Below are 27,880 nucleotides of genomic sequence, written 5' to 3' on the forward strand. Positions count from 1 at the left end.
ATCCTGGCTGTTCATTCTCGCTGTTCATCCAGCGCGGAGCGGAGGTGAGTCATACCTCCCAACTTTTGAAGATGGGAAAGAGGGACAAAGTTTGCGGCGCGCTTTGCGCGCCGCGGCAAATTTTAGGCCACGCCTCTGACCACACCCATTCATAATTAGTCACACCCATATCCACATCCCAACCACACCCATTTAGCACTGCCGATCACACTGTTTCATATACAATAATTATAAACAAAAAAATATGGCCACACAGTGCCCCATACTGTATAATGGCCACACATGATGCTCCATACTGTATAATGAACACACATGACGCTCCATACTGTATAATGGCCACACATGATGCTCCATACTGTATAATGAACACACATGATGCTCCATACTGTATGACCGCACATGATGCTCCATACTGTATAATGACCGCACATGATGCTCCATACTGTATAATGACCCCACATGATGCTCCATACTGTATAATGGCCGCACATGATGCTCCATACTGTATAATGAACACACATGATGCTCCATACTGTATGACCGCAAATGATGCTCCATACTGTATAATGACCGCACATGATGCTCCAGACTGTATAATGACCGCACATGATGCTCCATACTGTATAATGACCCCACATGATGCTCCATACTGTATAATGACCGCACATGATGCTCCATACTGTATAATGACCGCACATGATGCTCCATACTGTATGACCGCAAATGATGCTCCATACTGTATAATGACCGCACATGATGCTCCAGACTGTATAATGACCGCACATGATGCTCCAGACTGTATAATGACCGCACATGATGCTCCAGACTGTATAATGACCGCACATGATGCTCCAGACTGTATAATGACCGCACATGATGCTCCAGACTGTATAATGACCGCACATGATGCTCCAGACTGTATAATGACCGCACATGATGCTCCATACTGTATAATGGCCGCACATGATGCTCCATACTGTATAATGGCCACACATGATGCTCCATACTGTATAATGGCCGCACATGATGCTCCATACTGTATAATGGCCACACATGATGCTCCATACTGTATAATGACCGCACATGATGCTCCATACTGTATAATGACCGCACATGATGCTCCATACTGTACAATGACCGCACATGATGCTCCATATTGTATAATGACCGCACATGATGCTCCATACTGTATAATGACCGCACATGATGCTCCATACTGTATAATGGCCACACATAATGCTCCATACTGTATAATGACCGCACATGATGCTCCATACTGTATAATGACCGCACATGATGCTCCATATTGTATAATGACCACACATGATGCTCCATACTGTATAATGACATACAGGCACGCAGCTCACACACAGGCACGCAGCTCACACGCACGCAGCTCACAAACACATGCAGCTTTGACACAAATGCATCACACACGCAGCCATCACACACACACGCAGCCATCACACACACACACACGCAGCCATCACACACACACACACGCAGCCATCACACACACACACGCAGCCATCACACACACACACACACGCAGCCATCACACACACATGCAGCCATCACACACACACGCAGACATCACACACGCAGCCATCACACACACACACACACGCAGCCATCACACACACACGCAGCCATCACACACACGCAGCCATCACACACACACAGCCATCACACACACACAGCCATCACACACACACAGCCATCACACACACACAGCCATCACACACACACAGCCATCACACACACGCAGCCATCACACACACACAGCCATCACACACACACGCAGCCATCACACACACGCAGCCATCACACACACGCAGCCATCACACACACGCAGCCATCACACACACGCAGCCATCACACACACACACGCAGCCATCACACACACACGCAGCCATCACACACACAGCCATCACACACACACACGCAGCCATCACACACACACACACACACGCGCAGCCATCACACATGCAGCCATCACACACACACGCAGCCATCACACACACACACGCAGCCATCACACACACACACGCAGCCATCACACACACACGCAGCCATCACACACACACACGCAGCCATCACACACACACACACGCAGCCATCACACACACACACACGCAGCCATCACACACACACAGCCATCACACACACACACGCAGCCATCACACACACGCAGCCATCACACACACACACACGCAGCCATCACACACACACAGCCATCACACACACACACCCAGCCATCACACACACACACACGCAGCCATCACACACATCACACACACACAATCTCCTCTGTGATGCAGGGGCGGCTGATGTCCATGTGCAGCTCTCTGCTGAAGTCTTCAGTCTCCTGCTCACAGCTCTGCACTATCCCGGCACCTCCCCCGTCTCTCCTTCTCTGCCGGGATAGCAGCTAAGAGCAGAAGCCGGAGCTCCGTGCACACACAGCCAGAGGTAGTGAATCGCTGACCTTTCTTCTTGATTGCTGCAGGCTCTCTCCTTCAGCGTGGCAGCGCCGCACAGGGGGCGGGAGGGGGGGGGGGTGTTGCGCGGGCGGTCAGGAGGCAGCTTTTATATAAAAAAAAAAAAAAACAGGCTCTCTCTACGTCCCGGAAGTGGGCGGGGCTTCACCGGCGGCCGCAAATTCGGGATTTTAAATGCCCGAAGCGGGACAGCGGGACCCCGGTGCCAAAGCGGGACTGTCCCGCTGAAATCGGGACGGTTGGGAGGTATGGGTGAGTGGCGGCGCCGAGGTGGCCGCAACCATTATGTGCGGTGCGGGGGGGGGGGCGCGGCGACGCGAGGCGATGATCTGACCGCTCAGCTGTCAGATTTGCAGCTGAGTTCGGGCAGGGCGCGCCCGCGCTCAGCACTGAGCGCGGCATCCGCGCCCCTGACAGCCCTTAAACAGCAGCAGCAGCGGGCAGGGGACCACCGGGGCCCGAGGCCTCTCCTGCGCCCCCCCGGCCCCACGGCGCCCCGTGTGGCCGCCCTGCCCGCCCTGTTGAAGAAACGGCCCTGAGCAGAAATGTAAGCTTGTCTTATAAGTCTTTGTGTTCCTTTGTGTTTTGGATATACAAAATAAGAATACCATACTCCAGAGCTGCACTCACTATTCTTCTGGTGCAGTCACTGTGTACATACATTACATTACTGATCCTGAGTTACATCTTGTATTATACTCCAGAGCTGCACTCACTATTCTGCTAGTGCAGTCACTGTGTACATACATTACATTACTGATCCTGAGTTACATCCTGTATTATACTCCAGAGCTGCACTCACTATTCTGCTGGTGCAGTCACTGTGTACATATATTACATTACTGATCCTGAGTTATATCCTGTATTATACCCCAGAGCTGCACTCACTATTCTGCTGGTGCAGTCACTGTGTACATACATTACGTTACTGATCCTGAGTTATATCCTGTATTAGGGTATGTGTCTACGTTCAGGATGGCCGGCGGGTTTGATGGAGTGGCAAACTCGCTCCGCCCCCTTCTGGAGACACGATGATGCCGGATGTGTTCATTGCACACATCCGGAATCATCGCACCCCAAACATAGGGCCCTGTGTTATACCTTGAGGCGGTGCAGCGTCGCCGCTAGGTAAACGGACATGCTGCGATCTAAAAAGACGCGCCGCATGTCCGGAATCGCAGGGCCGCCAGATGCGTGTTACCACGCATAGTGGAGACGGGATTTCATTAAATCCCCTCCACTATGCTGTAACATCTGGACGTTGCGTGTTTGACGCTGCATCTCTATGCAGCTTCAAACACGCAGCGCTTCCTGAACGTGGAAACATACCCTAATACTCCAGAGCTGCACTCGCTATTCTGCTGGTGCAGTCACTGTGTACATACATTACATTACTGATCCTGAGTTACATCTTGTATTATACCCCAGAGCTGCACTCACTATCCTGCTGGAAATTATTGGAAACCATGAACAAACTTTTCATCAGACACCTCACTATCAGCTTAGCTGAGCTTCGGTTTACAGAGGACAGTCCATTTTCCCACATGAGATGACTGTAGAGAGCCTGGTGGTGAGATGACAGCTTTTTAGAGTGCATTCTTAGATGGCTGAAGAATTATAAGTGCAGCTCTGTGATATTCAGCAGGTTGTAAATAAGGACCAATGCAAGTACTATAGGCTCCTTCCATAGTAGTACATACAGGTCTCAGGTGTACCTTGAATCTGCTCATGACGTTTCTGTGAAGTTGACTTTTAATTCTGTGTTTGGAGTTTTGTGATTTGCACAAACAAAGTAAACCGATAAACCGTCCAGGAGCTCTGCACAGGGTTAAGCACAGGCATGGTGCCCGTCTTATCGCGGGCTGCCTCCCTCTGTCAGGAGTGTGCCAGCTGAAACCACAAGTGAGTCACACATAACAGTCGCAGACACAGAGATTAGCTGAACATCTGTGTACATGGCCTTGGGCGTAGTCACATAAAGCACAAGCCAAATGGACAGCACCTCATCAGAAGCTGAGCAGGTAAAGAATGGAAAGAAGTCACTACGGAAGGTGGAGAAACCGCGCACCATGCCAGTAAGTGGGGCCTGAAGCCACATCAATTATTGTATGGTAATGGGCGCCATATACACCAATCACAGGGTAGAATTCACTTGTTAAATTGCAGCTTGGTATGATCTCCTCTGGTGAGTTGCTTTCTCTAAGCCAAAGGTCTGAGTGAGCAGCACTGCTAGAGGCAAAGGTGCAGGAGGAAGAGCAGGTATTGATGGTTGACACCTTGGTCAGCAATTACCTGGACAGTACTTTACTCAGGATGGCAGCCAAACAGAAGAAGCAGAGCCAGGTGTGATGATAAGGGGACAGTAACTGTATGGGAATTTAATTTCTTCCAGCAGGGATGCAGTTAATGTCAGGAATGTGATTTCTTGTTTTCCAGCAGAGCACTGGTTAATCGCAGAAATAACAGTGACGTAAATTCTGTCTGATATCTTTCAGCAGAGTAATGGTTAATCACACAAATGGCAGAAGTAAATGCAGTCTGGTATTTTTCAGCAGGACAATAGTTAATCACAGGAAAAAAAGAAAAGTAAATGCAGTCTAGAACCTTCCAGCAGGATAGCAGTGAAGCATAGGCAAACTGACGATTTTTTTGAAGAGGTCTGTTACCTTGATTTTCAGATGCTTGGTGTGAAAATTGATGGGAACAGTTGTGAGGAGTAATAACTCACTTGCTGAGAGATAAGTACCAACAACACCTATAAAGATGGACTAAACTCAGAAATAATAATGTAATTGTATAATAAATCTGTAATTTTGTAACATAGAAGTCAGTAGTAGAAGTGATGATAGACACCTAGGCGCAGCTGAGTCAAGTGAAGCTGTAAGAAAATCTTGACCAACTCAAGACCACTTTGGACAATGCTTCTAAATACACAAACACTGTACCTGAGCCTGCCTTAGTACCTCTGACTGAGCCCGCCTTAGTACCTCTGACTGAGCCTGCCTTAGTACCTCTGACTGAGCCTGCCTTAGTACCTCTGACTGAGCCTGCCTTAGTACCTCTGACTGAGCCTTCCTTAGTACCTCTGACTGAGCCCGCCTTAGTACCTCTGACTGAGCCCGCCTTAGTACCTCTGACTGAGCCGGCCTTAGTACCTCTGACTGAGCCCGCCTTAGTAACTGACTGAGCCCCCTTAGTACCTCTGACTGAGCCTGCCTTAGTACCTCTGACTGAGCTCGCCTTAGTACCTCTGACTGAGCCCGCCTTAGTACCACTGACTGAGCCTGCCTTAGTACCTCTGACTGAGCCTGCCTTAATGCCTCTGACTGAGCTCGCCTTAGTACCTCTGACTGAGCCCCCTTAGTACCTCTGACTGAGCCTGCCTTAGTACCTCTGACTGAGCCTGCCTTAGTGCCTCTGACTGAGCCCACCTTAGTACCTCTGACTGAGCCCCCTTGGTGCCTCTGACTGAGCCCGCCTTAGTACCACTGACTGAGCCCGCCTTAGTACCTCTGACTGAGCCCGCCTTAGTACCTCTGACTGAGCCTGCCTTAGTACCTCTGACTGAGCCCGCCTTAGTACCTCTGACTGAGCCCGCCTTAGTACCAATGACTGAGCCCGCCTTAGTACCTCTGACTGAGCCCGCCTTAGTACCTCTGACTGAGCCCGCCTTAGTACCAATGACTGAGCCCGACATTTAAGGCCTAATGTGCTAATGTCAGAAGATTGCATTGGGTTACCTGTAAAACCCGATGTGAACTACTGCAAAGAAAGGAAAATATCCAGGCAAACAGGTCATGGACAACTTTTAAAAAGTGATTTCTATTTTCATTATACTGTGTTTAGATTGAAAATATTTTTGATGATTAATATCTTATTATATCTTTTATATCAGTTACAACAACTTTTTTTTTCTGATTACATAACTCCAAATCCCCTGCACTCGCATAAATTGGCAATCTAATATTTTGGTTGCCTGCAGTCACCACTAGAGGGACCTCTATGCATAAAGTTTTATTGAGCTACGGGTATAAGCAATATTCAGTGAGTGCCCCCTAGAGGTAGCTGCCAGCACTGCAGATGTAAAATTTGACATCTCTGTGCAGGGAATCTGGTGCTAAGTATCAATAGAGAGGAGCACGGCCTACAGATTACAGTACAATAATAAAGAAAAGTATGTAAAATAAAATGTAATACAGACTAATACGTAAGGTCTCTGTGAGAAAAATAGGCTGGACTACAGAATGATTTTTTTTTTACCGGCACTGATACATTGTAAATAGTGATCCATTTAATTCAAATAGATTGCCAATACTGAATACATTGTATTAGGTCTCTACATAGGGCCAGCCTGTAGGATGGGCAACCTGTACATCACTGGTGAAGAGTGTGCTACAGATGGTCTGGCACACGAGGCTTGTGACCAACATTACTTATCCATTGCACAGAACTGGTCTTGGATCACTTTGTGTGGAGCGGGTTTATAAGCACAATATGGCGCTATTTGCTTGCCATCGCTTTATCGCAATGTGCAGTAGAGTATTTTTGCAGTGTATGGCAAGGTACTGGGTAGCATAGGCTGTCGTATGGAAGTATCACTTAAAACATATGGCACTACAATTTGGGAGCCATACTGTGTGGAACTGTAAGGTATAGCTGCACTGTATGGAGGTAAACCATGAGGTTTGAGTGTTTCTGCTCTTTGGTAGCCACTTGTATAAGCACAGGCACAAGGTTTTTATATTCACACAGAATAAAATTAATTGTATTTCATAGACTTTACAGCTCCACAATGAAAACAGTCCTTTCTTCAGCACAAATGAGAAACAAAACCGTCCTTTCTCAGGGTAAGGCAAAGTAAATCACACTGTCTCACCAACTTGCTATTAGTAGAACCTATTGGTCTTTAGTAGAGACTATCCACCAGCTCTGTCTTTCTCCAGTCTCCCTACACTACTACCTAAGCGAGACCAGATGCATTTTATTAGGCAATTAAGACCCAATCGGGAGAATGGGAACCACCTTTCTTTCCTGCTCAGACTTTTAATCATTGATCGTTCCTAAATCCCGGAGCCAAAATAAAGTAAAAGAAAAAAAAACATCCAACACAGAACTTCCAAATCCAGGACCTTATTTTCTGTTTCCTTACATACCCCCCTCGCAAGCCCAAGCAGGGGCTTGGCACCATCTGCCAAGAAAGAGTGCACCCTTGACGGAGCATCCGTATTTCCATGTAGCTTACCAGGTCTGGGCTCTTCAGTAACTTTTTTCACATGGGGAATTCTTTCTAGCCAAGCAGCCCATATTCTTTACCGTTTATCTCCTTGGACACGACAGCTACTATCTCGCCATCCGAGGCGTATGTCTGGACTATGAACACTTTGGAGAAATCCGGTTTTACCAACACTGGCTGACTACAGATGGCCAGTTTAAGCACCTAAGGACCACTTCACCATCACTGATTTAGTATCTGTTAGACCGGCTAGAAGCGCTGCTATTCCGGCAAAATTAGGGACAAACTTCATAAAGTAGCCTACAATTCCCAGGAATGCTCTGACCCGTTTTTTTAGTGAGGCCAGCTCTGTATCGCCACCTTTGACATTACCTCCTCGCGGGCTTCAGGAATCCGATAGGGCTTTAAGTCGACCTCAGCGAGAAGGCTCGGTGCGTATCTCATGCTTGATGTCACGAGTGAGACCTGGAAACTACGATGACAGGTCCCTATTTCGGTGTAACAATTTCCAGCCATATTGATTTTGGGAAGGCGACAAAGTTTCTGCTACTTTTGACACCTGCAATGTTTGCTTGTGACTGGGCCAACAAGCAAGGAGTTTTGAGCGGGTCCTTCTTCTCTTTCCAGGTTTTGGTAGGTTGTTATGATATATCGGAAAATGGCTTCCTTTTTTCTGGTTGGTGTATCTTATAATTGATCACTCTCTCCCTTTCTAACACCATATTGGGTCCCTGGCACCTGGTAAGGAACTTGTTCTCCCTTGTGGGCACTAACACAAGTACGCAATCCCAATCCCAGGCCTAAATTGTCTTATTCCAGCCGACCGATTATGCCCCCTGGATTGTGCCTCTTGGGTCATGAGGAGGCGCTCTCTTACCTGACCTCTCACTTTGGTTTCTCTACACAACAGATAATTATTCTTGGCAAAATACTGGAAACAATTATCAACTCACATCTTCTGGGGAACCCATTTACATTATCCTTGGGACCTTTTAGGGTATGTGCACACGTCTGGAAAGTATGAAGAAATTTCCTGAGAAAATCTGGAGGTTTTCCGCAGGAATTCTGCACTCATTTTTGTTGCTTTTTTATCGCGTTTTTTTGTGCGGATTATTCGCGTTTTTTTCCGGAGGTTCCCAATTCAAGAATATAGTGGGAAATCTGCTTAAAATCCGCAAAATTTATGAACATGCTGCGTATTTTTCCGCATGCGTTTTTTTTGCGGAAAAAAACGCAACATGTGCACAAAAGTTGCGGAAACCATTAAAAGTGATGGGATGCTTAATGTATGCGGTTTTTTAGGCGTTTTTGCCGTGGAAAGCCGCCGAAGAAACGCGAAAAATCCGCGAATAATCCGGAACATGTGCACATACCCTTACTGTTATGTCTCTAAGCTGGGCAGTTCCAAAGTTGTCTTGGGACTCCGCCAGGTCAGAGATACTGGCTTCAGTGGAGGCTTCCTCATCCTCCTCTCCAGCCAGTACAATGAACAGAAATTCACTGGTTACATCCTGTGCCCTATTACCATAGCCAACTCCTGGCGGCATACCGGACTACTGGGCACTACAAGCTTTAGCCCACAAGTCAAAGAACAATGGAACATCTACTTGGTGGGACATAGAACCACAGTCTGTGCACATGATGTCCCAGGCCATGGGATAATTCTTGGTGGCTCCATGGATACACCTCACCCCAACTCTCTTACTATGGACTAGAACATACAGAAGTGGGTCAGTTAGTATAGTGGGGTCATCAAACTCCTCCGTGCTTTCATACCGTGTTAGCAATACTGTTGCTGCCTTTACCAGGATATTCAGTCTTAAACTATAATCACCTGTGCTCTTTGGCACTTTATGATCGCATTCAAGTACTAATTGTAAGGTTTTAGCTATGAGGTTTGTTGTCCTTCATAAACTTTTCAGCTTCAAAATGAAAACGATCCTTTCTTCAGCACACATTAATAACAAAACAGTCCAAAGTAAGGCACGAAAAATCACATGTTCTCACCAGCTTGGTATTACAGGATCTTCTTTGGCTGCGGTGCAGTGGAGACCATCCACCAGCTCGGGTTTTCTCCAGCTTCAGCACACTCCTATTACCTGGGCTAGACTAGGTGCATTTTATCAGGCCAGAAAGACCCGGACTGGAGTATGGGAGTGATCTTTCCAACACAGGCTCTTTTGGTCGCTCCTACATCCCAGAAGAAAAATCCAGTCAATAATAAAACCATCTCAGTAACAGACCTGCTATCCAGGACCTCACCTCCTGCTTTCTTACAGAGGATACAGTCGGCCATGTTTGTAGAGGTTTTCATCTTCTAGACAAATACAAGAATGTTCTCATTCATTGACAGAAAGCAGATATATTAAAATTGGTAAGGAATATAATAGTATGTTAAAATGTTGCAGGATTTCTAGTTCTTCACTGGTAAACTGGAAACATCTCTTAAAGGCATATTTGTGCATATTAACTTTTTAGGAGCTATAATAGTCCCCTATCATAGTCCTTGAGCACTTGGCGTTACAGAGGCAATAACCTCGTGCATCCGTCTCCTCCCCATTCACATTATGAGAGGATCCATCTCTTGTGTTACTTTTTTTTTTCAGTGCCTCTGAGGAAGACGATCTGTCTTAATAATGTAATAGACAGCAAGGAAAGTGATGATGAAACGCAGGACGGGATTATGAGAGGGCGATGACAGACAGACACCCACTAGCCTTCACATCTCTGCTCGGGAACAGCCGCTCTGTGTAGGTGACAGACGGAGACGTCCATTAAGTGCTCATCACATTGTGTCCGAGAATAAACCTGATCCCAAAAATTCACAGATTGTGTTTTATCCATGATTTTTTGTTGGTGGTCTCATATACATGTCTGACAGTGAATGTTCTGAAATATGTGATCAACAAAAATATCAACATAATGGAAAAGTAACAGTGAGGTAGGAGTATTATAGCAGATGTATTCTTGTACACAGGGGCAGTATTATAGTAGTTATATTCTTGTACATAGGAGCAGTATTATAGTAGTTATATTCTTGTACACAGGGGCAGTATTATAGTAGTTATATTCTTGTACATAGGAGCAGTATTATAGTAGTTATATTCTTGTACATAGGAGCAGTATTATAGTAGTTATATTCTTGTATATAGGAGCAGTATTATAGCAGATGTATTCTTGTACACAGGGGCAGTATTATAGTAGTTATATTCTTGTACATAGGAGCAGTATTATAGTAGTTATATTCTTGTACATAGGAGCAGTATTATAGTAGTTATATTCTTGTACACAGGAGCAGTATTATAGTAGTTATATTCTTGTACATAGGAGCAGTATTATAGTAGTTATATTGTACAAAGGGGCAGCATTATAGTAGTTATATTCTTGTATATAGGAGCAGTACTATAGTAGTTATATTCTTGTACACAGGAGCAGTATTATAGTAGTTATATTCTTGTACATAGGAGCAGTATTATAGTAGTTATATTCTTGTATATAGGAGCAGTATTATAGTAGTTATATTCTTGTACACAGGAGCAGTATTATAGTAGTTATATTCTTGTACATAGGAGCAGTATTATAGTAGTTATATTCTTGTACATAGGGGCAGTATTATAGTAGTTATATTCTTGTACATAGGGGCAGTATTATAGTAGTTATATTCTTGTACATAGGAGCAGTATTATAGTAGTTATATTCTTGTACATAGGGGCAGTATTATAGTAGTTATATTCTTGTACATAGGAGCAGTATTATAGTAGTTATATTCTTGTACATAGGAGCAGTATTATAGTAGTTATATTCTTGTACATAGGGGCAGTATTATAGTAGTTATATTCTTGTACATAGGGGCAGTATTATAGTAGTTATATTCTTGTACATAGGGGCAGCATTATAGTAGTTATATTCTTGTATGTAGGAGCAGTATTATAGTAGTTATACTCTTGTACATAGGGGTAGTATAGTCTATATATATAATTGTCTAAGGGTTTTTCTGTCTGTCCTGGAAATCCCGCATCTCTGATTGGTCGAGGCCGCCTGGGCCTCGACCAATCAGCGACGGGCACAGTATCGACGTAGATGTCATAATGGTTGCCATGGCGACGATGATGTCATAAAGGTTGCCTCGACCAATCAGCGATGGTCACAGTCTGCCGCGAATTCTGGAATCATCATTGTCCATATACTACGGGGACATGCATATTCTAGAATACCCGATGCGTTAGAATCAGGCCACAATCTAGTAGTAGTTATATTCTTGTATGTAGGAGCAGTATTATAGTAGTTATATTCTTGAATACAGAGGCAGTATTATAGTAGTTATATTCTTGTACATAGGGGCGGTATTATAGTAGTTATATTCTTGTACATAGGGGCAGCATTATAGTAGTTATATTCTTGTATATAGGAGCAGTATTATAGTAGTTATATTCTTGTACACAGGAGCAGTATTATAGTAGTTATATACTTGTACATAGGAGTAGTATTATAGTAGTTATATTCTTGTACATAGGAGCAGTATTATAGTAGTTATATTCTTGTACACAGGAGCAGTATTATAGTAGTTATGTTCTTGTATATAGGGGCAGTATTATAGTAGTTATATTCTTGTATATAGGAGCAGTATTATAGTAGTTATATTCTTGTACATAGGAGCAGTATTATAGTAGTTATATTCTTGTACATAGGGGCAGTATTATAGTAGTTATATTCTTGTATATAGGAGCAGTATTATAGTAGTTATATACTTGTACATAGGAGCAGTATTATAGTAGTTATATTCTTGTACATAGGAGCAGTATTATAGTAGTTATATTCTTGTACACAGGAGCAGTATTATAGTAGTTATGTTCTTGTATATAGGAGCAGTATATAGTACTTAAAAGTAAAAAGTAGTCCGCTCACCTGCTGTCTGGATTTCTCTTCATTCCTTCTCGCACAGAAAAAGGGTTGAGCAACCAGTCCAATATGCAAGAAACAGATTAATTCCAGCGGAAAAACAGGGATCTTAATCATAATTAAAATGTTATCCCATATGGTACACCACAAAAAATATTGAAACTAGCTACTACAACACCATGCACAACACAGCGTTCGGCACAGCGTTAGCCAACGCTTTTCGACATAGGTCTTAATCATGGTCTCTGCCTGGGGCCCCATCCTCTCCAGGATGCAGTCTATGTCCCTGTAGGTCTCTGCCAGGGGCCCCGTCCTCCCCAGGATACAGTCTATGTCCCTGTAGGTCTCTACCAGGGGCCCCGTCCTCCCCAGGATACAGTCTATGTCTCTGTAGGCAGGGGCGTAACTACCGTGGTCACAGCGGTCGCCATTGCGACCGGGCCCGGCGGGTCAGGGGCCCGGCAGGTCAGAGCAGTGGCGTATCCGGGGGTGCAGCTGACAGCGGGCCGCCTGATGATGCGGCGGTCCAAGGAGGGGGTTGGCAGGGCCAGGGAGCGGGGGGCTGTCTAATTATACTCACCTACTCCTGGAACGGTCCCTGCAGGTCCCTGGCTGCCCGGCGCCCCGGTTTCTTCCTGTACTGAGCGGTCACATGGTACCGCTCATTACAGTACTGAATATGCGGCTCCACCTCCCATAGGGGTGGAGCCGCATATTCATTACTGTAATGAGCGGTAACGGTGACCGCTCAGTACAGGAAGAAGCAGCAGTGTCGGGGAAGCAGGGACTGCACCGCGCCAGGAGCAGGTGAGTATAACGGGGAGGGGAGCGCAGGACTGCGCGATATTCACCTCTCCTCATTTCAGCCGCCGCTCTGTCTTCTGCTGTGACGCTGAGGTCAGAGGGCGCGGTGACGTAGTTAGTGCACGCCTCTGCCTGAGCGTCAGTGCGGAGGAGGCGGAAGATGGAGCGGCCAGTGGCAGCTGGAACGAGGAGCGGTGAATATTGAAAGTGCCGGGGGCCTGAGCGACGGAGAGGTGAGTATGTGGTTTTTCTTTTTATCGCAGCAACAGCAAATGGGGCGTCTGTATGGGGCCATAATATTTGTGCAGCACTATATGGGGGCCATAATGTTTGTGCAGCACTATATGGGGGCCATAATGTTTGTGCAGCACTATATGGGGGCCATAATGTTTGTGCAGCACTATATGGGGGCCATAACGTTTGTGCAGCACTATATGGGGGCCATAATGTTTGTGCAGCACTATATGGGGGCCATAACGTTTGTGCAGCACTATATGGGGGCCATAATGTTTGTGCAGCACTATATGGGGGCCATAACGTTTGTGCAGCATTATATGGGGGCCATAACATTTGTGCAGCACTATAATGGGGCAAGTGTCTGTATGGAGCATCTATGGGGCCATAATGTTTGTGCAGCATTATATGGGGGCCATAATGTTTGTGCAGCACTATATGGGGGCCATAATGTTTGTGCAGCACTATATGGGGGCCATAATGTTTGTGCAGCACTATATGGGGGCCATAATGTTTGTGCAGCACTATATGGGGGCCATAATGTTTGTGCAGCACTATATGGGGGCCATAATGTTTGTGCAGCACTATATGGGGGCCATAATGTTTGTGCAGCACTATATGGGGGCCATAACGTTTGTGCAGCATTATATGGGGGCCATAACGTTTGGGCAGCATTATATGGGGGCCATAATGTTTGTGCAGCATTATATGGGGGCCATAACATTTGTGCAGCACTATAATGGGGCAAGTGTCTGTATGGAGCATCTATGGGGCCATAACATTTGTGCAGCACTATAATGGGGCAAGTGTCTGTATGGAGCATCTATGGGGCCATAACATTTGTGCAGCACTATAATGGGGCAAGTGTCTGTATGGAGCATCTATGGGGCCATAACATTTGTGCAGCACTATAATGGGGCAAGTGTCTGTATGGAGCATCTATGGGGCCATAACATTTGTGCAGCACTATAATGGGGCAAGTGTCTGTATGGAGCATCTATGGGGCCATAACATTTGTGCAGCACTATATGGGGCAAGTGTCCGTATGGAGCATATGGGGGCCATAATCAACGTTTCTGCAGCATTATATTGGGCAAATGTGTCTATGGAGCATCTTATGGGGCCATTATTAACCTTTATGCAGGATTATATGGGGCATATTTTAATATGGAGCATCTTATGGGCCCATCATGAACTATATGGAGCATTATATGGGGCTCCTGATTCAATATGGATATTCAAAAACACTTAACCTACTGATGTCTCAATTAATTTTACTTTTATTGGTATCTATTTTAACATTATGGAGATTCAGGAATGTACCTTGGCTTGGTCATACAGTTTCAATAGAGTTAAGGCTCAAATGGGGGAGGTTTTTTTTTTTGGGGGGGGGGGCATTTGAAAGTTCGCACCGGGGCCACCGCGCCACTGCCTGTAGGTCTCTACCAGGGGCCCCGTCCTCCCCAGGATACAGTCTGTCTTTGTAGGTCTCTCCCAGGGGCCCCATTCTCCCCAGGATACAGTCTGTCTTTGTAGGTCTCTACCAGGGGCCCCATCCTCCCCAGGATACAGTCTGTCTTTGTAGGTCTCTCCCAGGGGCCCCATCCTCCCCAGGATACAGTCTATGTCCCTGTAGGTCTCTACCAGGGGCCCAATTCTCCCCAGGATACAGTCTGTCTTTGTAGGTCTCTACCAGGGGCCCCGTCCTCCCCAGGATACAGTCTATGTCCCTGTAGGTCTCTGCCAGGGGCCCCATCCTCCCCAGGATACAGTCTATGTCCCTGTAGGTCTCTGCCAGGGGCCCCATCCTCCCCAGGATACAGTCTATGTCCCTGTAGGTCTCTACCAGGGGCCCCGTCCTCCCCAGGATACAGTCTATGTCCCTGTAGGTCTCTGCCAGGGGCCCCATCCTCCCCAGGATACAGTCTATGTCCCTGTAGGTCTCTGCCAGGGGCCCCATCCTCCCCAGGATACAGTCTATGTCCCTGTAGGTCTCTGCCAGGGGCCCCATCCTCCCCAGGATACAGTCTATGTCCCTGTAGGTCTCTACCAGGGGCCCCGTCCTCCCCAGGATACAGTCTATGTCCCTGTAGGTCTCTGCCAGGGGCCCCATCCTCCCCAGGATACAGTCTATGTCCCTGTTGGTCTCTGCCAGGGGCCCCATCCTCCCCAGGATACAGTCTATGTCCCTGTAGGTCTCTGCCAGGGGCCCCATCCTCCCCAGTGTACAGTCTATGTCCCTGACCACATTGGCCAACTCCACACCCTGTGAGTTAAGTCTCTGGTCACACACGGCTTTCCTGTCAGGATGAGCAGCCTTTAGGTTATAGATCACCTCAGCCTCCATTTGCAGCATTTGTTTGTGCTGCTGTAGCTCCCCCATCTTCTTCACCAGGGTCGGTATCTCCTCCGCCAGCTGCAGCTCTGGTGCACGCGCCGTCTCCTCTCAGGTTTTGGCTTGGACAATGGCTCTGGGTGTTTGAATGCAGAATTTTCCTTTGGTTTTACCACAGATGACTTTATGGTGTCACCGCTGGCTCCGGGCTCCACAGCACTTTTACTGCTGCCATTCACCTGCGACCTTGTGCGTCCTGATCGCGCCATACCGGTCACCATGTCTCGCTGCTGCAGGTTTTCCTGCCATGTCCGCCTCTCCAGAGATGTCCGGCTCTGCCTTTGTGGAGGAGTGAGCTGCACACCTGAGGTCAGTAATGGCGTCTGCTTCACCTTCTCTGCACCAGGCTGGGGCTGTTTCCTGACAGAAAATTTCCGTTGGGGAATGACTGGACCTTGGGCTTTGCTGCATTTCTTTATTTACTGACACTTTTACCTCAGGTTTCCTTGTTGTCACTGGATCTGGTGAATCTTCCATAACTTTACTCACATTCACTCTGCTTTCTCCCTTCATAGATGCAGTGGAGCTTTGGCTTGTTGTTTTACATTGCTTAATGGCGGCTCTGGGATGTGTATTCCCATTAGGGCTCATACTCACTTGTGAGAAAAATGGACGATTGCAATCCGATTGCACTCGGACCAATGTTATTCAATGGGTGACATCTCATTTGCGATTTTTTTTTTTTTTCTCAACCGAAATCGGATTGAGAAAAAAATCGCAGCACGCTGCGATTAGCTGCGTATCTCCGATAAGACTCGCCAATGCAAGTCAATGGGTGCGTGAAAAAAGTATTAGTCACTGACATCTATAAATCTAACTATTCTGCAATGGTTTACTACCGTGTTTCCCCGAAAGTAAGACCCTGTCTTACATTAATTTTACCCCAAAAAGTCCCACCCTGTCTTACTTTCGGGGGAGGTCTTACATTAGCCGAAAAAAAATGACAATGTGTCCAGCATTGCAGTGTCCAGCATTGCCCCCAGTGTGTCCAGCAATCTGCCCCAGTGTCCAGCATTGCCCCCAGTGTGTCCAGCAATCTGCCCCAGTGTCCAGCATTGCCCCCAGTGTCTCCAGCAATCTGCCCCCAGTCTGTCTCCAGCAATCTGCCCCCAGTCTGTCTCCAGCAATCTGCCCCCAGTCTGTCTCCAGCAATCTGCCCCCAGTCTGTCTCCAGCAATCTGCCCCCAGTCTGTCTCCAGCAATCTGCCCCCAGTCTGTCTCCAGCAATCTGCCCCCAGTCTGTCTCCAGCAATCTGCCCCCAGTCTGTCTCCAGCAATCTGCCCCCAGTCTGTCTCCAGCAATCTGCCCCCAGTCTGTCTCCAGCAATCTGCCCCCAGTCTGTCTCCAGCATGTTGCCCCAAGTCTGTCTGAGTCAGACATAAAGGAAAAAAAAAAAAAAAGTAAAATCCTCACCTCTCCCGTTCCCAGCGCAGGTCCCGTGCACTCAGCGTCTCTCCGGCTCTGCAACGCTCAGGACAGAGAGGCTGAGCGCGCAGTGATGACGTCATCGCACCCTCTGCCCTGAGACGTCGCAGAGTCAGAGGGCGCCGAAGACGCTGCAGCTGCCACAGGAACCAGGGGAGGTGAGTATTAAAGGGGGGCCCAATGCCAGCGCTGGTATGGCGGCCCTGGTCGCGGCGGCGTCGGCGCCGCCCAACGATTTAAAGGGCCCGCGTCTCAATTTTTTTTTTTTTCTGCTGGGCCAATCAGCGCTCGGTGACGTGGGGAGCAGGGGCGGCCAATTACAGCCCGAGCTGCTGGGCCAATCAGCGCTCGGTGACGTGGGGAGCAGGGGCGGCCAATTACAGCCCGAGCTGCTGGGCCAATCAGCGCTCGGTGACGTGGGGAGCAGGGGCGGCCAATGAGCTGTTGAGCTGGGCGGATTGCGGGGTTAACACGGCGAGTTAACCCCATGAGCGCTGGACCCGCCCAGCTGCACCTGAGGACACCTCTGGAGCCTGGGGACCCAATGGGGGACAGCGGCGGCCCAAAGGTATGGGCCTTACATTTCACAGCGGCCCCCCAACCCTGCCTTACATTCGGGGGAGGCCTTACATTGAAGGACCCCCCCCGTAACCCCCACCCTGTCTTACTTTCGGGGGGGTCCTACTTTCGGGGAAACACGGTATATGTAAACCATGTCTCCTATCCTGTTGGCTTCTGCAGTTACTTCACAGAAGCCGACAAATGAATTATCTGCTATTCTGCCATCTATCTATGAATTATAAAGATATGTGTGCCTGTATGTATGTATGTATACACACACACACACACACACACACACACACACACACACACACACACACACACACACACACACACACATATACACAACCCCTGGAAAAAATGATGGAATCTCCGGCCTTGGAGGATGTCCATTCTGTTGTTTAATTTTGTAGAAAAAAAGCCGATCACAGACATGGCACAAAACTAAAGTCATTTCAAATGGCAACTTTCTGGCTTTAAGAAACACTAAAATAAATCAAGATCAAAAAATGTGGTAGTCAGTAATGGTTACTTTTTTTTAACCAAGCATAGGGAAAAAATTATGGAATCGTTCAATTCTGAGGAAAAAATTGTGGAATCACCCTGGAAATTTTCATACCCAAAAATAACACCTGCATCAAATTAGATCTGCTTGTTAGTCTGCATCTAAAAAGGAGTGATCACACCTTGGAGAGCTGTTGCACCAAGTGGACTGACATGAACCATGGCTCCAACATGAGAGATGTCAATTGAAGCAAAGGAGAGGATTATCAAACTCTTAAAAGAGGATAAATCATCACACAACGTTGCAAAAGATGTTGGATGATCACAGTCAGCTGTGTCTAAAATCTGGACCAAACACAAACAACATGGGAAGGTTGTTAAAGGCAAACATACTGGTCGACCAAGGAAGACATCAAAGCGTCAAGACCGGAAACTTAAAGCAATATGTCTCCAAAACAAGAAATGCACGACAAAACAAATGAGGAGCGAATGGGAGGAAACTGGAGTCAACGTCTGTGACCGAACTGTAAGAAACCGCCTAAAGGAAATGGGATTTACATACAGAAAAGCTAAACGAAAGCCATCATTAACACCTAAACAGAAAAAAACAAGGTTACACTGGGCTAAAGAAAAGCAATCGTGGACTGTGGATGACTGGATGAAAGTCATATTCAGTGATGAATCGTGAATCTGCATTGGGCAAGGTGATGATGCTGGAACTTTGGTTTGGAGCCGTTCCAATGAGATTTATAAAGATGATTGCCTGAAGAGAACATGCAGATTTCCACAGTCATTGATGATATGGGGCTGCATGTCAGGTAAAGGCACTGGGGAGATGGCTGTCATTACATCTTCAATAAATGCACAAGTTTATGTTGATATTTTGGACACATTTCTTATCCCATCAATTGAAAGGATGTTTGGGGATGAAATCATTTTTCAAGATGATAATGCATCCTGCCATAGAGCAAAAACTGTGCAAACATTCCTTGAAAAAAGACACATAAGGTCAATGTCATGGCCTGCAAATAGTCCGGATCTCAATCCAATTGAAAATCTTTGGTGGAAGTTGAAGAAAATGGTCCATGACAAGGCTCCAACCTGCAAAGCTGATCTGGCAGCAGCAATCAGGGAAAGTTGGAGCCAGATTGATGAAGAGTCCTGTGTGACCCTCATTAAGTCCAGGCCTCAGAGACTGCAAGCTGTTAGAAAAGCCAGAGGTGGTGCAACAAAATACTAGTGATGTGTTGGAGTGTTTTTTTTTTTTTGCTTTGTTTTTCATGATTCCATAATTGTTTCCTCAGAACTGAATGATTCCATAATTTTTTCCCTATGCTTGGTTAGAAAAACTAACCATTACTGACTACCACATTTTTTGCTCTTGATTTCATTTAGTGTTTCTTAAAGCCAGAAAGTTGCCATTTGAAATGACTTTAGGTTTGTGCCATGTCTGTGATCTGCTTTTTTTTTTTTCTACAAAATTTAAACAACTGAATGAACATACTCCAAGGCCGGAGATTCCATAATTTTTGCCAGGGGTTGGATATATATATATATATATACCGTATAAGCCGACCCCCCTAATTTTGCCACAAAAAACTGGGAAAACTTATTGACTCGAGTATAAGCCTAGGGTGGAAAATGCAGCAGGTACCGGTGAATTTCAAAATTAAAAATAGATACTCCATACCGTTCATTATGGCCCCATAGATGCTCCACATAAAGCTGTGCCACATATAATGCTCTGCACCGTTCATTATGGCCCCATAGATGCTCCACATAAAGCTGTGCCATATATACAATGCTCTGCACCGTTGCCCCATAGATAGCTGTGCCATATATATAATGCTCTGCACCGTTGCCCCATAGCTGTGCCATATATACAATGCTCTGCACCGTTGCCCCATAGATAGCTGTGCCATATATATAATGCTCTGCACCGTTGCCCCATAGCTGTGCCATATATACAATGCTCTGCACCGTTGCCCCATAGATAGCTGTGCCATATATATAATGCTCTGCACCGTTGCCCCATAGATAGCTGTGCCATATATATAATGCTCTGCACCGTTGCCCCATAGATAGCTGTGCCATATATATAATGCTCTGCACCGTTGCCCCATAGATAGCTGTGCCATATATATAATGCTCTGCACCGTTGCCCCATAGATAGCTGTGCCATATATATAATGCTCTGCACCGTTGCCCCATAGATAGCTGTGCCATATATATAAGGCTCTGCACCGTTGCCCCATAGCTGTGCCATATAGTGCTCTGCACCGTTGCCCCATAGCTGTGCCATATAGTGCTCTGCACCGTTGCCCCATAGCTGTGCCATATAGTGCTCTGCACCGTTGCCCCATAGCTGTGCCATATAGTGCTCTGCACCGTTGCCCCATAGCTGTGCCATATAGTGCTCTGCACCGTTGCCCCATAGATAGCTGTGCCATATATATAATGCTCTGCACCGTTGCCCCATAGCTGTGCCATATAGTGCTCTGCACCGTTGCCCCATAGATACTCCACATAAATCTGTGCCATTGCTGCTGCTGCAATAAAAAAAACAAAACACATACTCACCTCTCTTGCTTGCAGCTCCTCACGTCCCGTCCCGTCCCGGCGTCTCTCCGCACTGACTGATCAGGCAGAGGGCGGCGCGCACACTATATGCGTCATCGCGCCCTCTGACCTGCACAGTCAGTGCGGAGAGACGCCGGGAAGATGGAGCGGCGCCCGGCGTGTGGAACGAGGACAGGTGAATATGTCATACTTACCTGCTCCCGGCGTCCCGCTCCTTCCCCCGGACAGCTGGTCTTCGGTGCCGCAGCCTCTTCCTCTATCAGCGGTCACCAGCACCGTCATTAGAGAAATGAATAGGCGGCTCCGCCCCTATGGGAGGTGGAGCAGCCTATTCATTTCTCTAATGAGCGGTCCCACGTGACCGCTCAGGGGAAGAGGCTGCGGCACCCGGAGACCGTGGGACGGGCAGGGGGAGCACCAGGAACGCCGGAACTAGGTGAGTATATGACAGTCCTCACCCGCCGACCCCACCACCGATCATGACTCGAGTATAAGCCGAGAGGGGCACTTTCAGCCCAAAAATTTGGGCTGAAAATCTCGGCTTATACTCGAGTATATACGGTACATATATATTATATACATACATATATATTATATACATACATGTGTGTATAATATATATATACACAGACCCTAGATATCACTGAATGAAATATTCCAGTTGTAAATCTTTATTCATTACATAGTGGAATGTGTTGAGAACAATAAATCCTAAAAATGATCAACGTAAATCACAACTGATATCCCACGGAGGTCTGGATTTGGAATGATGCTCAAAATCAAAGTGGAAAATGAAGTTACAGGCTGATCCAACTTCAGTGGAAATGCATCAACACAAGGAAATGATGCTCAGTAGTGTGTGTGGCCTCCACGTGCCTGTATGACCTCCCTACAATGCCTGGGCATGCTCCTGATGAGGATGGACTAAAGCATCCACCAACTCCTGGACACTCTGTGGTGCAATGTGACGTTGGTGGATGGAGCTAGACATGATGTCCCAGATATGTTCAATCGGATTCAGGTCTGGGGAACGGACGGGCCAGTCCATAGCTTCAATGCCTTCATCTTGCAGGAGCTGCTGACACACTCCAGCCACATGAGGTCTGGCATTGTCCTGCATTAGGAGGAACCCAGGGCCAACCGCACCAGCATATGGTCTCACAAGGGGTCTGAGGATCTCATCTCGGTGCCTAATGGCAGTCAGGCTACCTCTGGCGAGCACATGGAGGGCTGTGCGGCTCTCCAAAGAAATGCCACCCCACACCATTACTGACCCACTGCCAAACCGGTCATGCTGAAGGATGTTGCAGGCAGCAGATCGCTCTCCACGGTGTCTCCAGACTCTGTCACATCTGTCACATGTGCATAGTGTCAACCTGCTTTCATCTGTAAAGAGCACAGGATGCCAGGGGCGAATTTGCCAATCCTGGTGTTCTGTGGCAAATGCCAACAGCCTGCACAGTATTGGCCTGTGAGCACAGCCCCCATCTGTGGACATCGGGCACTCAGACCATCCTCATGGAGTTGGTTTCTAACTGCTTGTGCAGACACATGCTGTCCATTTGTGGCCTGCTGAAGGTCATTTTGCAGGGCTCTGGCAGTGCTCCTCCTGTTTCTCCTTGCACAAAGGCTGAGGTAGCGGTCCTGCTGCTGGGTTGCTGCCCTCCTACGGCCTTCTCCACGTCTCCTGGTGTACTGGCCTGTCTCCTGGTAGCGCCTCCAGCCTCTGGACACTACACTGACAGACACAGCAAACCTTCTTGCCACAGCTCGCATTGATGTGCCATCCTGGATGAGCTGCCTACCTGAGCCACTTGTGTGGGTTGTAGAATCCGTCTCATGCTACCACGAGTGTGAAAGCACAACCAACATTCAAAAGTGACCAAAACATCAGCCAGAAAGCATTGGTACTGAGATGTGGTCTGTTGTCCTCACCTGCAAAACCTCTCCTTTATTGAGGGTGTCTTGATAATTGCCAATAATTTCCATCTGTTGTCTATTCCATTTGCACAGCAGCATGTGAAATTGATTGTCAAACAGTGTTGCTTCCTAAGTAGTATATATAATTACAGTACAGACCAAAAGTTTGGGCACACCTTCTCATTTAAAGATTTTTCTGTATTTTCATGACTATGAAAATTGTAAATTCACACTGAACGCATCAAAACTATTAATTAACACATGTGGAATTATATACTTAACAAAAAAGTGTGAAACAACTGAAAATATGTCTTATATTCTAGGTTCTTCAAAATAGCCATCTTTTGCTTTGATGACTGCTTTGCACACTTTTGGCATTCTCTTGATGAGCTATGTATCTCTGGTCCAAAGTAATACACTGTCATTGCCCGAAGAGTAAGGGTGAGTTTCCACGGTCAGTAAACGCTGCGTGTTTGACGCTGCGCAGAGATGCAGCGTCAAACAAGCAGCGTCCAGATGTTCCAGCATAGTGGAGGGGATTTTTGGAAATCCCGTGTCCACTATGCGTGGAAACCCGCATCCGTCTTCCCTGCGACTCCGGACATGCTGCGCGTCTTTTCAGATCGCAGCATGTCCGTACACCTTGCGGGGACGCAGCGTCCCCGCAAGGCATATCACAGGGCGCTATGGGAGAGAGCGATGATCCCGGATGTGTACAGTTAACACATCCGGCATCATCGCGTCCCAAAAAGGGGGCGGGGCTTAGCGCCGAGCGGCTTCGCCGCTGCGGCGATACCGCCGGCCATCCTGACCATGGACACATACCCTAAAGCTCAAAGTGAAAGTGAATGTAACTTACCAATGCCCAGGAGATGGTGCCACTACCTCTACCTGCGTTTCGGCAATGTGCCTTGGTCAGGGGGAATCAGTATTATAGTAGTTATATTCTTGAATATAGGGGCAGTATTATAGTAGTTATATTCTTGTACATAGGGGCAGTATTATAGTAGTTATATTCTTGTACATAGGAGCAGTATAATAGTAGTTATATTCTTGTACATAGGGGCAGTATTATAGTAGTTATATTCTTGTATATAGGAGCAGTATTATAGTAGTTATATTCTTGTACATAGGAGCAGTATTATAGTAGTTATATTCTTGTACATAGGAGCAGTATTATAGTAGCTATATTCTTGTACATAGGAGCAGTATTATAGTAGTTATATTCTTGTACATAGGGGCAGTATTATAGTAGTTATATTCTTGTACATAGGGGCAGTATTATAGTAGTTATATTCTTGTATATAGGAGCAGTATTATAGTAGTTATATTCTTGTACATAGGGGCAGTATTATAGTAGTTATATTCTTGTACATAGGGGCAGTATTATTGTAGTTATATTCTTGTACATAGGGGGCAGTATTATAGTAGTTATATTCTTGTACATAGGGGCAGTATTATAGTAGTTGTGTTTTTGTTTCTAGGAGCAGTAATATAGTAGTTATGTTTTTGTATCTAGGAGCAGGATATATCTTCCTTTTTAATAAACATTTTTCAGTTACGCTACTTTTGGAGTGTTACATTGGTTACTCACAATCTCAGGAACACATTGGACGTGACCTGAGGAGTATACTGACATTTATCTTCCCTCCCTGGAATGGGTTATAATGATGAAATACTCCTTATTATATAACAGATATGATTTTTTGCTTTTGAACTGTCAAATTTTCTAAAGATCAAAGTGAAACCTTTTGGCTTTGAGTGTTTCTTATCGTGAAAAATGTTATTCCTGCTTTACGTTGTTTTTGCCTGATGGGGCTGCAATCAGTTTAATAAAATGTTATTTAACTTAAGCTTTCAAAGGGGTTGTCTCCTTTGTATAACCAATAAATGCAATAATAATAGCTTAGTATTTTTATTGTATTGTGACACATTTATGATTAAATTATGTTGTGAGGTGTTGGTCCCTGGCTTTGCGGGCTGAGGTTGGTGGTTTTTGTATTGGGCAGGCCTCCTCTTGCTTGGAGTGGATGCACCTGGAAGATTCTTGTGCATCTTCTGTACAGTTTTCTGATGTCTCAGGTTGTGATTCTTTGACAATGGAGACATTGTGCAAGCAACAAGGTGGCAAATGTCTGCGTTTTATAGGAGGAGCGTGTAACAATAGTGGTGTTTCATCCCTATGTATATCTGTTTTGCTGATTTCATTATCATTTGTAGTATGGCCTTGGGGAGAGAGTCGCCTTACGGGAAACCGCCCTTCATGATGTGTATATATACATAAGTACTAAGTTAAAAGGAAACTATGATCAATTGCATTTACCTTAAATACCAGAAAACAGTGAGAAATAAATCGTTGCTTGGCAGTAAACAAGGAGGAAATATTATCTGCATCACTACAGCATAATGTTTAACGTGATTGTATTCTAGGCCTAACCACAAGAGGGAGCCCTCTGCTCTGTAATTAACAGCAGCAACATGAGAGGAATAAAGCAATTTATCCTGAGAAAAAAAGCTGAAGTAAGAAACCATTGCCCAATACAAAGCCATTATTCAAAATTAGAACAGGAAATTAGTTACCAACGTCTTTACTTTCCCAGTTACTAGTTTTTTTTAGACTCTCCTCTGTGCTAAAATAGAGCTCCTGGTCAGAGGCGTAGTTAGGAGTTCAGCTCGGGGGGGCGCGAAACATCTGAGTGGGTCTCTAAAGGGCGGACATATCATTGGTGCAACCTGCGTGGCCGCACATGGGTGCAAGAGGTAAGGGGGCCCATTTCTACCTCCAAAGAAGGTGCAATTTTGCATTTTTAGGAGCTCTCTATACAAAGACCAGCACTGATATTACCGCCATATGGTGACATAAAGTGGTAAACACCTGTGCTGCAGAACATATAGAGATCACAGCACAGTTATAGATGGTGACTTGCCTCTGACTTTCTTTCTGATGGAGTCGTTCACTTTTCCCGTCTTTTCCATCTGGCCCAGACCGACATGATGACATCTTCCTGCCAGGACTGTCTGCAGAAAATACAACAGAGACTCTTCTGACTTCTCACGTTTCCGCCACCATTCACATGTGGAATCATAGAATGTTACAGTTGGACTAGACCTCCAGGGTCATTGTATTCAATCCCCTGCTCAGTTTAGGAGTCACTAAACCATTCTCAGACAGATGTCTGTCCAGCCTCTGAAGACTTCCATTGAAGGAGAACTCACCACCTCTCGTGACCGCCTGTTCCACTCATTGATCACCCTCACTGTGAAAAAGTTTTTTCTAATATCTAATCTGTATCTTCTCCTATTCAGTTTCATTTAATTGCTTCTCATGTTTCCATGTGCAAATGTATTCCCAACCTGCACAAACTCCTCATCCCGCTGATACCCCAATACTGAGCCGCTGCTGCCGTATGTGTCCCTATTACTTCACCTGATACCCCAATACTGAGCCGCTGCTGCCGTATGTGTCCCTATTACTGCCCCTGATACCCCGATACTGAGCCCCTGCTGCCGTATGTGTCCCTATTACTGCTCCTGATACCCCAATACTGAGCCGCTGCTGCCATATGTGTCCCTATTACTGCACCTGATACCCCAATACTGAGCCGCTGCTGCCGTATGTGTCTGTTCTAATCCGGTGACTTTGGAGCCGCATGAACTTTCTCTGGAGTAGGTGGAAACTGTACTGACCGCAAAACCTGAACTAACACCGCAACTAGAGGTAGCCGTGGGGTGTACCTAACAAACCTTAGACACCTCGACACAGCCGGAGGACTAAATACCCCTATAGATAGAAATAGGAATACTACCTTGCCTCAGAGCAGAACCCCTAAGGATAGGCAGCCCCCCACGAATATTGACTGTGAGTAGGAGAGGAAAGACACACACAGGCAGAAAACAGGATTCAGCAAAAGAGGCCACTCTAGCTAAATAGGGAAAGATAGGACAGAATACTAAGCGGTCAGTATTAAAACCCTTCCAAAAATATCCACAGCAGATAATACAAAAAGTTCCACAATCTAACTAAAAGTCTTAGGCGAACTGAAGACCGCGCACACGAGGTAGATTTAAGGTGGTTTATTGAAGCCTACGCGTTTCAAGAGCTATCTTGCTCGCTTCTTCAGGGCATATCCCTGAAGAAGCGAGCAAGATAGCTCTTGAAACGCGTAGGCTTCAATAAACCACCTTAAATCTACCTCGTGTGCGCGGTCTTCAGTTCGCCTAAGACTATTACCTCCAGCATCCCTTTGGATTCTTGTGGAGACCTGCTGCTACGATTATGCCGTCTTGGGAGTTGTGACCCTGGTTCACAACACCAATAGGTGAGCACATTCCCTACAAAGGACTGTATGTGTGTTTTTTAAACAGTGTGACACATTGGGGGCGCCTTGTCTTTTCTCTTTTTACAATCTAACTAAAGACATGGAATGTATATCTGCCACTCCAGAGAATCCAACAAGACTGAGAAAATACTGACACAATCTAAGCTGGACAAAAAAACACTGAATAGCACAGAATTATTAAGCACACAGCATGTGTGCCAAAGAAACAAAACCAGACACTTATCTTTGCTGATTTGGCAGAAGGCAGAAGGAACCAAACCAGGACCAAAACCTCCCAACAACCATGGTCAACTGGCAAGGACTAATGAATCCTGCACGCCTAAATACCCCAGTCAGAACTGCAATCAGCAGATACACCTGACCAGGACTGCAACTCAGGGGCAACTGCATTACCACCTACAACCACCGGAGGGAGCCCAAAAGCAGAATTCACAACATGTGTCCCTATTACTGCCCCTGATACCCCAATACTGAGCCGCTGCT

General features: G+C 46.3%; 1 protein-coding gene and 1 long non-coding RNA gene across 6 annotated transcripts in view; one reads left to right on the forward strand and one right to left on the reverse strand.

Moving 5' to 3' along the window:
• The window catches only part of TNS1 (tensin 1), a 374,732-nt gene that overhangs the window by 12,954 nt on the left and 333,898 nt on the right, over positions 1 to 27,880 (forward strand). The window contains exon 1 of one of the 5 annotated variants that reach the window (XM_077273215.1): positions 4,448 to 4,576. The exons of the other annotated variants lie outside the window; for them this stretch is intronic. Coding sequence (XP_077129330.1) covers positions 4,493 to 4,576 — 84 coding nt within the window. The 5' untranslated portion in view covers positions 4,448 to 4,492. Of the gene's footprint in view, positions 1 to 4,447; positions 4,577 to 27,880 lie in introns of those variants that run through there. 5 annotated transcript variants of the gene reach the window in all.
• The window catches only part of LOC143784698 (uncharacterized), a 45,700-nt gene that overhangs the window by 12,688 nt on the left and 5,132 nt on the right, over positions 1 to 27,880 (reverse strand). Inside the window, exons 2-3 of the long non-coding RNA XR_013217872.1 lie at positions 9,997 to 10,051; positions 9,742 to 9,924 (exon numbers count right to left, since the gene is read on the reverse strand). This is a non-coding gene — a long non-coding RNA (uncharacterized LOC143784698). The remainder of the gene's footprint in view (positions 1 to 9,741; positions 9,925 to 9,996; positions 10,052 to 27,880) is intronic.

This window comes from Ranitomeya variabilis, chromosome 7, assembly GCF_051348905.1.
Source record: "Ranitomeya variabilis isolate aRanVar5 chromosome 7, aRanVar5.hap1, whole genome shotgun sequence".
Taxonomy (NCBI): domain Eukaryota; kingdom Metazoa; phylum Chordata; class Amphibia; order Anura; family Dendrobatidae; genus Ranitomeya; species Ranitomeya variabilis.